The 15,092-nt window shown below is 37.0% G+C and overlaps 1 protein-coding gene across 2 annotated transcripts in view; it reads right to left on the bottom strand.

Moving 5' to 3' along the window:
- Positions 1-15,092, bottom strand: part of LOC105485053 (phospholipid-transporting ATPase ABCA3-like) — a 178,404-nt gene that overhangs the window by 70,091 nt on the left and 93,221 nt on the right. For both annotated transcript variants that reach the window (XM_071084222.1, XM_071084221.1), the window contains exons 16-19: positions 12,475-12,625; positions 3,617-3,715; positions 3,158-3,323; positions 1,891-2,188 (exon numbers count right to left, since the gene is read on the bottom strand). In XM_071084222.1, the coding sequence (XP_070940323.1) occupies positions 1,891-2,188; positions 3,158-3,323; positions 3,617-3,715; positions 12,475-12,625 (714 nt within the window). The remainder of the gene's footprint in view (positions 1-1,890; positions 2,189-3,157; positions 3,324-3,616; positions 3,716-12,474; positions 12,626-15,092) is intronic.

The raw sequence follows: 15,092 nt of genomic DNA, 5'->3' as shown, positions 1-15,092 counted from the left end.
AATTTAAACAAATTTACAAGAAAAAAACAAACTCATAAAAAAGAGGGCCAACGACATGAACAGAGACTTCGCAAAAGACGACATACACATGGCCAATATTCATATAAAGAAAAGCTCAACATCACTGATCATTAGAGAAATGCAAATCAAAACCACAATGAGTTACCATCTCACACCAGTCAGAAGAGCTATTATTATTATAATTAGCTTTTTATTTTATTTATTCATTTGTTTATTTTTATTTTTTAAGTTTGGGGGTACCTGTGCAGGATGTGCAGGTTTGTTAAATAGGTAAATGTGTGCCATGGTGGTTTGCTGCACCTATCAACCCATCACCGAGGTATTAAGCTCCGCATGCATTAGCTGTTTTTCCTAATGCTCTTTCCCCGCATCCTCCAACAGGCCCCAGTGCGTGTTTTTCCCCTCCCTGTGTCCATGTATTGTTCAGCTCCCACTTATAAGTGAGAACATGAGGTGTTTTCTGTTCCTGTACTAGTTTGCTGAGGATAATGGCTTCCAGCTTCATCCATCTCCTTGCAAAGGACATTTCTTTTTATAGCTACATAGTATTCCATGGTATATATGTACCACATTTTCCTTATCCAATCTATCATTGATGGGCATTTGGGTAGATTCCACGTCTACACGTACATGTGCAAGTATCTTTACAACAGAATGATTTATATTCCTTTGGATATATACCCAGTAATGGAATTGTAGGGTCCAATGGTATTTCCAGTTCTAAATCTTTGAGGAATCACCACACTGTCTTCCACAATGGTTGAACGAATTTACATTCCCACCAACAGTGTAAAAGTGTTCCTATTTCTCTACAACCTCACCAGCATCTGTTGTTTCTTGACTTTTAAGAATAGCTATCATTTAAAAAGTAAAAAACAAACAAATAAACAAAAAACAAAACACACATATGCTGGTGAGGTTGCAGAGAAAAAGGAATGCTTATACACTGTTGGTGGGAGTGTAAATTAGTTCAGTTACTGTGGAAGACAGTGTGGTGATTCCTCAGACTTAAAGACAGAAATATAGTTAGACCCAGCAATCCCATTACTGGGTGTATACCCAAAGGAATATACATAATTCTATTATAAAGACACATGCATGTGTATGTTCATTGCAATACTATTCACAATAGCAATGACATGGAGTCAACCCAAATGCCATCAATAATAGACCGGATAAAGAAAATGTGGTACATGTACACTGTGCAATACTATGCAGCCATAAAAAAGAATGAGGTCATGCCCTTTGCAGGGACATGCATGGAGCTGGAGGCCATCATTCTTAGCAAACTAACACGGGAACAGAAAACCAAATACCACATGTTCTCACTTATAAGTTGGAGCTAAATGAGGAGAATACATGGACACATAGAGGGGAACAACATATACTGGGGCCTACAGGAGGGTGGAAGGTTGGAGGAGGGAGAGAATCAGGAAAAATAACTAATGGATACTAGGCTTAATATCTGGGTGATGAAGTAATCTGTACAACCCCCATGATACAAGTTTACCTGTGTAACAAGGTGAACTTGTATCTTTACTTGTTGTCTCTTTACATAAGATTTACTGACCTCTGCTGTAATATGTTAAATAAAACATTTACAATTTGGCTTTAGATAAAGTAAAACACACAAAAATCTTAGTTCATGTACCCATGAACTTAAAAGTTAAAACAAAATAAATAAATTTAAAAATCTGAAAAAATGACGGCATTCTTTGACTTGAATATAACTGTCTCTAAGACATTTGTGACTAACAGGGGAAGGACAGAGTGGGTAGCCAAACACTATAGTTAAGACCTTCTTTGGAAGTAACACAAGAAGATCGTCTCTGAGAGCAGTTCTTTTTTTTTTTCCTCAGTGAGCTTTACCTTGTACTTCCTGAGGTCTTTGGTTGTCAGACTCGAGCATACTCTTAAGGCGTTCTGAGAGATCTGCAGTCAAATTAGAAGCCCCAGAAATAGAAAAGGGCACAATGGTTTGACCATATTGACTCAACTCCATTTGCCTAATCATTTCATGCTGTGAAGAATTTTTACTAGAACTTAAGAGAAAGGCAAGGGAGCCTATGAGTCCCAGTATCTGTAACAAAAGCAGTTTCCAGTTGCGCCAGTTGAACATCACCCTCTTTACGAACATGGCACAGAACTGCTGGCTGTAGAGAGAACACTAAGGAAAAATGAGAAAAAGGTAACATTACAATAGGTATAGACTTAAACATGCCATTCATGTTGAACTCCATTAAGACGAATGCTTTGAAATTCTGTGGTATGAACATATACAAGTTTTATATTACAAACACATAAAGTTTATAGAAGTAAGTATTTGGAATAGAACCTAAGCGTAGTATGACAGGACACAATTGTATGATCAATCTTTTCTTTGTATGAGGCAGGGGTCAACAAACTATGGCCCTATGGCCTGTTTTTATAAACAAAGTTTTATTGGAACACAGCGATGCCCATTTATTTCTGTATTTTCATGGTTGTTTTTGGGCTATAATGACAGACTTGAGTAATTGTGAAAGACACCAGATGGCCTGCTAAGCCTTCAATATTTGTTGTCTCTTTACATAAGGTTTACTGACCTCTGCTGTAATATATTAAATAAAATGTTTACAGTTTGGCTTTAGATATAACACACAAAAATCTTAGAAGGATGATTTTCCTCAGACTCCTGATAGCCAAGAAAACTAGGGTGCTTTATAGAAGGAGTAGATGATTATAAGAAGAATGAAGAAAATATTTGGCAACTCAGAATTCCACTGTGAAGGATCATACTAATTAGGGAGCCATCCCTTACACAGTAACAATTCCCAATAGGAAAACTTAGAATACTTAAAATATTGTGCATATTGAATTATTAAAAATCAGGCTCACTAGTACCCTTAACTTAGCCTCAATAAACCAACACATTTTGTGGTTACTGATTTGAAAAGAAATGAATTCTAAAACAGAAAAAAAGGATGGAGGAATAACAATGGTGAAAGCAAACCATTGCTATCTTATCTAAAACCCATCATTTCTGCATTAGAAAACTGATTAGGAAGTGGCACAGACTGCTTGCCATCTGATCGACGAAGTGTACCTCTTGCACTCCAACCATATCTACACCAGGTTTCTTGGTAAAGGTGCTTACCCCAGTATTAAAGTTAATAGGAGGGCTTTCATTCAGGGTGGGAGGATCTGCTCCCTCAACATTTCTTGACATGTTCTTATTCTGGTTCCTGTTGGAGGCTCGGCCCATTTGGGAGGAAGACTTCATAGCTTCGATATCTGTTTGTGACTCTTCTGTGTAACCGACCCTACATAAAAAAGCACAAAGTATTTCATTTCAATCTTACTCCAAAGTATCCTGTTTGAAGAATGTGAGTTGCAGCCCCCAACTCAGAAGGCTCCTTGGTGTGCTCATTGCCTGGCAGAAATCATTACTTGGAAGCAACATGGTACTTGTGGTAGAGCAATGGTTCCCAAACATGCCCCGTTGCCCTTAAATTTCTATTGGATGAAACCTGAAAGTCTGGAGAACTTACAAAGGGAACTAAGACATGTTCTTTTCCCTCCAGAGATTTTCTTTTCCCTATACATTGTCACTCACTTGAAGAAGACTTCTTCCATGGTAGTGACAGAGGCACCAACGCTAGAAATGCCCAGGTTTTCTTGTTCTTGTTCCAGAGCAGTAAACAGAGCTTCAAAACTAGGAGTAGAAGAGGAACAGAAAAAGCTAGCACCAAACCAGATGATTTTCATATTTATGTCTTTTTCTTCTAAGATAATTTCCTCTCAGCAGTAGGGAAAATGTAGATCATTTTACATTTCAATGCTTACTATAAGTTTATGCCTCTGGTAAATCAGAAAGGTGGGACAAATGGAGAGAAAGAGACTAGCAAATTGCTACAGCAATTTATTCTCTGAATTTTGTGCAGTGCACACATATCAATTTCATACTTAAAGTAAAAGAGAAAAAGGAAATATGGTGAATCCACTCTACTTAGTTCTTGGATACCCATACTGTTGGTCTTCTAAGACAAGGATCAGGAGACTGTATATATGTTAATATCTCTAGTCATGAGTTAACTTATCATGAACATGAGCTAACTTATCACGTACATATATGCTATGGTTCCTATTACTCAGTAAATATTAAAAAAAGAAAGAAAATCATCCACAATTTAAAAAATACTTAAAAATAGAAAATGGAGTAAGTGCAGTAAAACTTAAAGACTTAGAGGGAATTATGTGATTAAATGTCCAGAAAAGTCTATGGAAGTTGAGCCAGATACAATGTGGAGACATCAAGTCTTTTAAAGAATGGTCTTCCTGGGAAGACATTACAGAATGTTGTATTCAAAAGATTATCTTTTTCAGAAACCTCCAGTTCTCAAATCTATCTCGAACCTTCAGTTCTCAAATCTATCTCTATCCATTTAGTTGAACCTGTCTTTGCACACACTCAGTGTTAGGGGAATTAAAAATTTCCTTTTAAAAAATCTATCAAACTTGCCTCCATATTCAAGCTTACATTCTATCTAGTTTTGCACATTAGTTCCAATCTTACACCTTGAGGTTATTTAATTCATCTGTGTGACAGCCAGTCTTTGACATATTTTAAGCCCATTTTTCCTACACTACAATTCTTCATTTCCAATATATGACTTCTCTACTGGGATTCACTTATATTTTCTTCTTTTTCATTTTTAAATTTGGGCTGAGTATGGTGGCTCATGCCTGTAATATTAGCACTTTGGGAGGCCAAAGTGGAGGGATTGCTTGAAGCCAGGAGGTTGAGACCAGCCTATGCAAAATATAGTGAGACCTCATCTCTTAAAAAAAAAAAGTCAGCTGGGCATGGTGGTACATGCCTGTGGTTCCAGCTACTCATGAAGCTGAGGTGGGAGGATCACTTGAGCCTGGGAGGTAAAGGCTGCAGTGAGCTGTGATTGTACCACTGCACTTCAGCCTGGGTGACAGAGCAAGAATTTGTCTCAAAAAAAAAAAAAAAATTAACGTGTGTGCATTGTACAAAATTCAGAAAATAAGTATATAAAGAAAATAAAAATTATCATAACACCATCCATCAAAGATAACCACTGTTAATACACTATTATTTTGGCAAAATTATTTTTGGTTCTTTTGGCTTTATGCAATATATGACGAAGTTAGAATTAAATTGTGTACTGCTTTAAATGTATTAATATAGCACAAAGTCTTGATAACCTAAATATTCATCACCAGCTTAATGAACAAATAAATTACAGTACGAATATATGACAGAATAAGATATAATTAAAATGTAGATTTCTCCACAGTTGTTTCATAAATGAAGAAAGCCTACAATTCCTAACAGAAAGTTGGCTGAGAAATCCTGGTGAGTAAACAAGGCAAGATTCTGAACATTAGTATGGTAGAATCCCATTTCTAAGAAAACTATTATTATGAGCCAGGCACGGTGGCTCATGCCTGTAATCCCAGCACTTTGGGAGGCCAAGGCAGGTGGATCACCTGAGGCCAGGAGTTTGAGACTAGACTGGCCAACATGGCGAAGCCCCGTCTCTACTAAAAATACAAAATTAGCTGGGTGTGCTGGCATGCACCTGTAATCCCAGCTACTCAGGAAGTTGAGGCAGGATAATCGCTTGAACCTGGGAGGCAGAGGTTGCAGTGAACCGAGATCGCACCACTGCACTCCAGCCTGGGCAATAGAGTGAGACTTCATCTCAAGAAAAAAAAAATAATAAAAGATAAAAAACTATTACTATGATTGTATACATGTCAATATATATATGTGGTGTTCTTGAAAAATATGCATCAAAATAAAAACAACACAAAACAAAATAAACACACAAAAATAAAAATACACATCAAACTCTTCTCAGGGATTACTTCTATGGACAGTAATTATGAGAGACTTTCACTTTCTAATTCATATACTCCAGAAATAAATAAGTTCTTTAATTTTTATCATCATGCAACCATAAGTAGATTACTCAACTCTAGGTTCCTCAGTAATAAAGCAAACAGTAAGCAAAACAGAATAAAGAAATAAATAACAAAACAAATTATTTCATGAGTCAGTTGTATTATAAAGTCCTATTATGAATCTGACCTGTTTTTCTAATTATATAAGTTTATAAACCTTTTTTCTAATTATATGTTTTATATGCTATATATAATACCGATATTTAATACATATGGATATTATACAGATAATATATATTATCTTTTGGGGGAAATAGAGAAAAACATAAAAATGAAAAGAATCTATCTCAAGTATATCCCTGTTAAATACCTGATGTACTTCTTTCCATCACTACATATATTTTCAAATTTAGATTTTTTTTTTCTTCTTTTCTGTGGTGCAACATACGTAAAATGCACTGTGTGGCAAATGAATTTTTCCATATGAGTATACCTGGATAACATCCAGATAAGACAGAGAACAGTTCCAGCGTCTCAGAAGGGTATTCCAGGATGCCCCTTTCTGGTTGACAACCCCTTTATCTGCACACACAGACACACATACATATGTGCATATACACACAACATATGGTAACAATTGTATTAGAATTCTAGAACCAAAGATTCGTTTTGCTTTTTCTTGAGTTTTATATAAACGGCATCTTACAGCATATGCTTTTTGGCCCAACGTAATGTCTGTGAGATTTCCTCATGTTGTTGCATATACCACTAGTTCATTTTTTTTTTTTTTTTTTTGGAGACAGAATCTCGCTTTGTTGCCAGGTTGTAGTGCAGTGGTGTTATCTTGGTTCACTGCACCCTCCCCGGGTTCAAGCGATTCTCCTGCCTCAGCCTCCCGAGTAGGTGGGACTACAGGCACAGGCTACCACGCCCAGCTAAGTTTTGTATTTCCAGTAGAGACGGAGTTTCACCATGTTGGCCAGGATGGTCTGTATCTCTTGACCTCATGATCTCACTGCCTCGGCCTCCCCAAGTGCTGAGATTACAGGTGTGAGCCACCGCGCCCGGCCATAGTTCATTCTTTTTTATTGTTGAGTGGTATTTATCCATTTCCTGCTAAAGGATGTTCTGGTTGTTTTTGGTTTGGGGCTAGTTATGAATAAAGTGACTGTGAATATAAACATTATTTTACATGTATTTTAATGGACTTGTCTCTCCTAGGTATATACTAGGAGTGTGATTACTAGGTCATAGGGTAAGCACATACTGAGCTTACCAAAAATGACCAAATATTTTACAAAGCAGTTTCACCATTTTACACTTCTACCAGCAATGAGAGCCGGTTGCCATGTTCACGTTATAGTTCGTCTTCTTAGCTTTAGCCATTCTAGGGGGTGTGTAGTGGTCATGTAATGCTTGCTTATTCTTCGTTAATTTTGCATAGTTCTGGGAAGAATTTTTGACATAGTCTTCTCTTTCATCAGTTCTGCTATTTTCTGCCATAATTATTTGGTCAGTTTTTTTAATTACCCAATCAAGAATTTATCTCACTTTTCCTCTTCAAAACTGCTGGGTCTAGATTCATAGCATCATCTTTAATTTGATCAAGGCTACAAAGCAGAGAGTTTCAGAAGTTTTCTATTTTGCAGTACAATAAGGTTCAGAATTGGCATTTTTAAATCTAGTATCTTGTCCACAATTCATTCTTTTCCCCCATCTTTATAAAAGGAGGTTGATATTTCTCCAGGACTGACATACGATTATATACAATTTCAGGAGGAAATTATGTCTAAGACTTAGGTGTGATTCTCCTTGATAAAGTGATTTTTCTTCTGAATTCTCATTCTAGGTATTGTTTTTTTCTTCTTTTTTTTGCTGAAAATCAACTTTGGTATCATTGGTGGTATCAATTTGCGAAGCTTAAAATTAGGATGAGATTGGCATGTCTCCAGTTTTCTAACATCATGGTATAGATGGAAAAGCAAAAAGTTTTGGAGCTAAATGGGCCCGTGTTCAATTTCAGCCTGTGTTCAATTTCAGCCTGTATCAGTCATAACTATTTGATTTAATCTTTCCATTTGATCTACTATTATGATTTGATTGAATCTTTCTGACCTTAAGAGTCATCATATCATTTGTAAAAAGGTAAAAATAAGTATGCTTTATATTCTCTTCATTTGTCACAATGTTACTTCACTTTAGCATTTATTCCTTTACAATCCCTTCATGGTGATCTGAGTGGCTCATGTGTACATCTTCATTTGGAGACTGTAATTTATTTGCAGCTGTGAGGAACACTCTGAATATCTCGTCTTCCTTTTTGCTGTGCATCCCTTTTTAATTAAAAGATCATTCTCTTTGATCAACAATATTGAATTTAAAGAGGAGTTGAGAAATTTTGCTTCCTTGATGACAGCATTGAAGCTTCTTTTCCTTGACATGCTTGGGAAAGATCTAGCTTCCGATTTTTCTTTTTCTTACTGCCAGATCCCAACCTCAAAATTCCATTTTTAAAATACAAATGGAGGCAAAATTAGAAGAAATCAAGGCGCATAAAAAGAGGCATTGCCAAAGCAGAACTCATGCCATAAAATTTCATCTGGATCTATCATGTACACGTTTAATTTCCAGTCTATTTTTTCCTGATTAACCTGCTGGTCCTTATCTCAAATACTAGCTTTGTTTCTGTTCCACAACATAGATTTTTGTAACCCTCACATATCTTTCCAACTGTGCTGCTTAGGAGCCAACCTTTGCTCAAGATACCCCAAACTCTTAAAAAAGAGTATAATGATATTAACTACTTTCAAAACTTTCCTTGAATAACACGTTGAGGGGGTTAGACTTCCTAGTAATATTCTGTATCAGCCTGTCTTATTTGTTCTTGTTTACTACACTTTGGGTATTGCTCCATTTTCTTTAGATTTGGGATTTGGTGGTCAGAATTTCATATTGAAGTTTCCAAACATTCTTGAGGAACATTTCTTTTCAAAAGATCATGCTATGGAATCTTGCTTTTCTGTATACCTTCCAATTTTGTATGTGCCTGAATCTATCAAGTTCTTTTCCTCCTTTTCTGCCACGAAGTCTACCATGGTGTAAGGGAAACTCCCGAAGTTGTCTGACATTTTTTTTTTTTTTTAATCTTCAACCAACATTTTCTTGATGATCAGAATTAGGCTTACAGTAGCAGTTTCTTTCTCATTTCCTCCATCTTTCTAGGAAGTTTAATCATTGGCAAGAAAAGTCAGGAATGTGTCAGGAGACCTGTAGCAACACATGTCTATATATATATATATATATATACACACACACCGTAATCATGTCTGTATTACAAGTCTACACTTGAATTATTCCCTTCACTATGAATCTTAAACAAACCTGTATCCAAAATATATTATGCATTTCCTCCTTCTAGCTTGCAGGAGTTTCACAAAATGATATGTAACTTGTTTCTTTCTCCTCCTGTGGTCACCCACTGTTTTTATTTTCTGTACATTTCTACCTTCTAGATCTAGAATTTTAAGCATATAAATATTCCCTGATATGCAGCACTATTCTGATGTGTCTCATATCTATCATTCCGCTATTACATTCTAAGCTTAGGTTTCATTCTACCAAGTCTCAGCATTGTTTTACAAGTTACGACCTTGTTTTAAAATTTCTTCTTCTGGACGGGTGCGTTGGCTCACACCTGTAATCTCAGCACTTTGAGAGGCTGAGGTGGGTGGATCATGAGGCCAGGAGTTCGAGATCAGCCTGGCCAACATGGTGAAACCCCATCTCTACTACTACTACTACTACTAAAAAAAAAAAAAAAAAAAAAAAAAAAAAAAAAAAAAGCCGGGTGTGGTGGCATGCACCTGTAATCCCGGCTACTTGGGAGGCTGAGGCAGGAGAATTGCTTGAAATTGGAAGGTGGAGGTTGCAGTGAGCCAAGATTGTGCCACTGCACTCCAGCCTGGGCAACAAGAGCAAAACTCCATCTCAAAATATATACATATATGTAATTTTTTCTTTTTTTGTTTTTTTGAGACAATGTCTCACTCTGTCACCCAGGCTGGAGTGCAGTGGCGTGATCTAAGCTCACTGCAGCCTCAATTTCCGGGGCTCAAGTGATCTGCCCGCTTTGGACTCCCAAAGTGCTAAGATTACTGGTGTGACTCACCGGGCCCAGTTTGTTTTAAAATTTCCAGATGACTTTCCTTATGAGATATATTCAATGAATTGAAATACAGGTATATGTGATGAAAAATTACTACTTTTCTGTTCCATAGTATTTATTCAGGCAAATAAATACATATTAGAACAATGTCTGGTAGAAACTAAGTGCTCAATTGCTGTTAGGTATCAAAATTTTAGCTGGGGTAGAAATCACTATTTAACCATCATTTCATTCTTTTCATATTATGCTCTGAAATAACTAGATGTATAGGTATTTCTTTTTCTTGTATTTTCTTCATCCCAATTCTTTTAGCTTAAAACTCTCCCCATAGGGGAACCTCACACCGGGGCCTGTGGGGCCTGTGGGGGTGTGGGGGGCTAAGGGAGAGATAACATTAGGAGAAATACCTAATGTAGGTGATGGGTTGATGGGTGAAGCAAAACCACAATGGCACATGTATACCTATGTGATAAACCTGCACGTTCTGCATATGTACCCCAGAACTTAAAGTGTAATAATAATAATTTAAAAAAATTCTCCCTGTTAGAACCACATGTTCTCACTCATAAGTGGGAGTTGAACAATGAGAACACTTGGACACAGGGAGGGGAACATCATACACCGGGGCCTGTTAGGGGGTCGGGGGCTGGGGGAGGGATAGCGTTAGGAGAAATACCTAATGTAGATGACGGGTTGATGGGTGCAGCAAACCAACATGGCACATGTATACATATGTAACAAACCTGCACGTTCTGCGTATATATCCCAGAACTTAAAGTATATATATAAAAAACAACTCTCCCTGTTAGAGAAAACGTCATCCTGAGCAAATATATACATCCCTAAATTCATGATTTTCATTTTATTTTGTACTGTGTGTGTCATTCTATATCTACAGCCCAGAAATCTACAATCAGTTCTTCACCTTCTAGAGTATCTTCCTATTTCTTTCTTCTGAGTGCAAACGATTAGTAAGATGATGTGGTCTCACCATATCATCTGCTTCCACGTTCTCACATTTCCTGTCTTAGAATCTCAACATGGTGTTTCTGTTCTTGTCTGAGAATGCCGTTTGTGGCCATACAAATTAGGATAGGCAGATAGTGTGGCAAGCTCAAGCAAGCTCAAGCAAGCTCTTTATCTGTGTCTCTCCTTCAGATGGATTCTGTAGCTCCTGGTGGATCATGACTACAAACCTGGCCTAAGGCACCAACATAAAACCTGCTTCCCACCTTGGTTGAATGAGTCAACTGCCTTGTATCACCAGGGAGACATAGCTAGAATATTATTTCCAGTTTTTCACTGTATTTAATTCTTCTACTCCAACTTATGACTAGGGTCTTGGTTCTACTCCACTGCCTGATTAGCTGCCCCAAGCTGCTGGTTCAAGAACTTCCCAATTTTCTTTTCTTTCTTTCTTTTTTATTTTTTTGAGACAGAGTTTTGCTCTTGTCACCTAGATTGGAGCATAATGGCGCAATCTTGGCTCACTGCAACCTCCGCCTCCCGGGTTCAAGCAATTATCCCACCTCAGCCTCCCGAATAGCTGGGATTACAGGCACTTGCCACCATGCCTGTCTAATTTCTGTATTTTTAGTAGAGATGGAGTTTCACCATGTTGGCCAGGCTGGTCTCAAATTCCTGACCTCAGGTGATCTGCCTGCCTTGGCCTCCCAAAGTGCTGGGTCTACAGGTGTGAGCTACCACAGCAGGCTGAACTTCCCGATTTTCTGAGTGAACAGAACTCAAATGGCACAGTTCTTCTTCCTTTACTGTTTCTTTTATGACACATTCCTGTTGTTCTGGAAAAAAAAATTAAAGTCCCCCATCTCCCATATTCTTTGTGAATATAACAACTGGCTTGAATCTAGAGAATACCAAAGCAACTACGTAACTGTATGTGGCAAGAAGCTAAAAATATCATACTCTGAAAGTTACCAATGAATACTCTTAGTTTCTTTTTCTTTTTTTTTTAGGATAGTTATCACAGGAAAAGTTATTATTCTTTGACTCCCTTTCATGAGTAACTTGGCTAACTGGTGAATCCAAGCTGCCTATTTCCTCTCGGTTCATGTCATGCTGACTCTAAGAGCCATGTTTAATTAAGCCATCCATTTTTTTCCTCTCATTATCTTAATATTTCCCTTCACTCAACTCACCAGGAGCACCAAAAACATTCATCAGTTATCCCAATTAACACCAGAAAACTATAGCCATTAGGTGCATCTCTCTGTTCAGTGCAAATGGCAGCTGTAACAGGATTTTTGTCTTGTTAAATAAACTCTACTTGTTAAGCCTGAAGAAACTAGGAAAAGAAACAATGATTTCTGGCTCTCTAAGAATTACTCATTTAGCATTCTCTGGATCCATACCTGTGTGCATAATTTTTGGGCAGAATAAAAGATAACTCAGTTCCAACATCATTCTCCAAAGTGGCTGTCGGTATATAATAATGAATTAATTTTGAGACTTCTTCAACATTACAGTCAGGTGTCTTCACCATGACAATGCGGTATCCCACACCTGAGAAAAATCCATGTAGAAGAACAAATAAAACGATTTTGTATTTCCCACACTTGTGAGATCACACGTGACTTTCATTACCTGTGTAAGCTAGAAGATAGGGCATGTCACAGATCATTAAATCACAACTCTAAGGAGCCTAATAAGTACTTCTTTTATAATTTCATTATTTCTCTTAGGGACTGATAGCGATCTGGATTATATAACCAGATAGAGCAGAGATAGGATGAAAAGCCTCGTTATCTGGCTTCTCATCCTATTGACACTGAAATCTGAGAGGACAAGATTAATATGCATTAAAGAGATATTTGTTGGTTGTCTACTACATGCCAGGTAGTAAATAAGTCAGATAAAAATCCTTTCAGAAACTGAAGAAATTGGCCAGGCATGGTGGCTTATGCCTATAATCCCAGCACTTTGGGAGGCAGAGGCGGGTGGATCACCTGAGGTCAGGAGTTGAAGACTAGACTGGCCAACATGGCAAAATTCTGTCTCTACTACACACAAAAATCAACACAGAATTCTATAAATGGCAAAAATATATTTTAAAAGTAGAGACAAACATAAATGAGATAATTCATTACCCACAAAAGTATGCTACAAGAAATGTCAAAGGAAGGGCTTTAGGCATAAGAAACAGTATATTTTAACTGAATGAAAATAAAAATGCAACCTACTAAAATTTGTGGGGTGTTGCTAACACAGGACTTAGGAAGAAAGGTATAGCTTTAGATCCTATATTTGAAAGAAGAAAGGTTAAGAGTCAATGATTTAATGTTCCATCTTAATAGCTGGGCGTGGTGGCGTGGTGGCGTGGTGGCGTGGTGGCATGGTGGCATGTGCCTGTAACCCTAGCTACTCGGGAGGCTGCGGCAAAAGAATGACTTGAACCCAGCAGGCAGAGGTTGCAGTAAGCAGAGATCACGCCACTGCACTCCAGCCTGGGTGAGAGAATGAGACCCTCTCATAAATAATAATAATAATAATATTCCATCTTAAAAAGGTAGAAAATGAGTGAATGAATCCAAACTAAGAAACAAAAGTGAAATAATAAAGATGAACAATGAAATAAGTTAAATAAAAAACAGAAAAATGATAAAAATAATAAAGCTAAAAATTATTCTTATTCATAGGATGTATTATTAACAAGAATGATCAAGAAAAAAAAGAGAAAAACACAAATAATCAGTGTCCAAAATGAAAGTCAAGACATTAACATACGTAATACAAACATTTAAAGGATAATTAAGGGGATATTAGTTATCTAAAAAAATTAAAGTTATAAAAAAGTTCACAAAAAATAATGGAAAATCTAAATAGTCCTATATTTTTCAAAGAAAGACACACACACACACACACACACACACACACACACACACACACATATATATATATATATATATTTTTTTTCACTCTGTCGCCCAGGCTGGAGTGCAGTGGCATGATGTTGGCTCACTGCAACTTCCACCTCACGGATTCAAGTGATTCTCCTGCCTCAGCCTCCTGAGTAGCTGGGAATACAGGCATGCACCACCATGCCCAGCTAATTTTTATATTTTTAGTAGATACCGGGTTTCACCATGTTGGCCAGGCTGGTCTCAAACCTCTGAGATCGCTGGTCTCAAACTTCTGAGATCAAGTGATCTGCCTGCCTCAGCCTCCCAAAGTGCTGGATTACAGGTGTAAGCCGCTGTACCTGGCCAAGAAATAGACTTTTAATTAGTAAAACTCTCCCAAATAGTAATCTTGAGACCCAGATGACACTTTACTGGTTAATTCTATCCAACACTTAAGAAAAAAATAGTAGAGCCTTATATAAATGCTTACAGATGACAAAAGAGAAGAAACACTTCTGAATTCATTTTGTGAGGCCAACATAAACCTGATATCAAAACTAGACAGAGATTTCAAGAAAAGAAAATTATAGACATTATAGACCAAAGTCCCTGATGAACTTAGTATCTACAAATCAAATTCTGCAATTTATAAGTAATACATAATGCCTAATAGGATTTATCCCAGGAATAAAAGCTTGGCTTTATCTTTCAAACATAAATGAATGTAAATCAGAATACAAACAAAATTAAAGAGAAAAAATATGAATATTCCACTAGATCCAAAAAGAAAAACGAAAAAAAAGCATTGATGAAATTCAATGTCTACCACAGATTTTTAAAAACCTCCTAGCAATCTCCAGGAAATAAGAGAGAACACAAACAAATGGAAGAACATTCCATCCTTGTTGACAGGAAGAATCAATATTGTGAAAATGGCCATACTGCTCAAAGTAATTTATAGATTCAATGCTATTCCCATTAAACTACCATTGACGTTCTTCAGAGAATTAGAAAAAGCTACTTTAAAATTTATATGAAGCCAAAAACGAGCCTGTATAGTTAAGACAATCCTAAGCAAAAAGAACAAAGCTGGAGGCATCATGCTACCTGACTTCAAATTATACTACAAG

Source organism: Macaca nemestrina, chromosome 18, assembly GCF_043159975.1.
Source record: "Macaca nemestrina isolate mMacNem1 chromosome 18, mMacNem.hap1, whole genome shotgun sequence".
In the NCBI taxonomy this organism is placed as follows: Eukaryota; Metazoa; Chordata; class Mammalia; order Primates; family Cercopithecidae; genus Macaca; species Macaca nemestrina.
The sequence above is the reverse complement of the archived record's forward strand: the minus strand, read 5'-3'. Positions and strand labels throughout refer to the sequence as shown.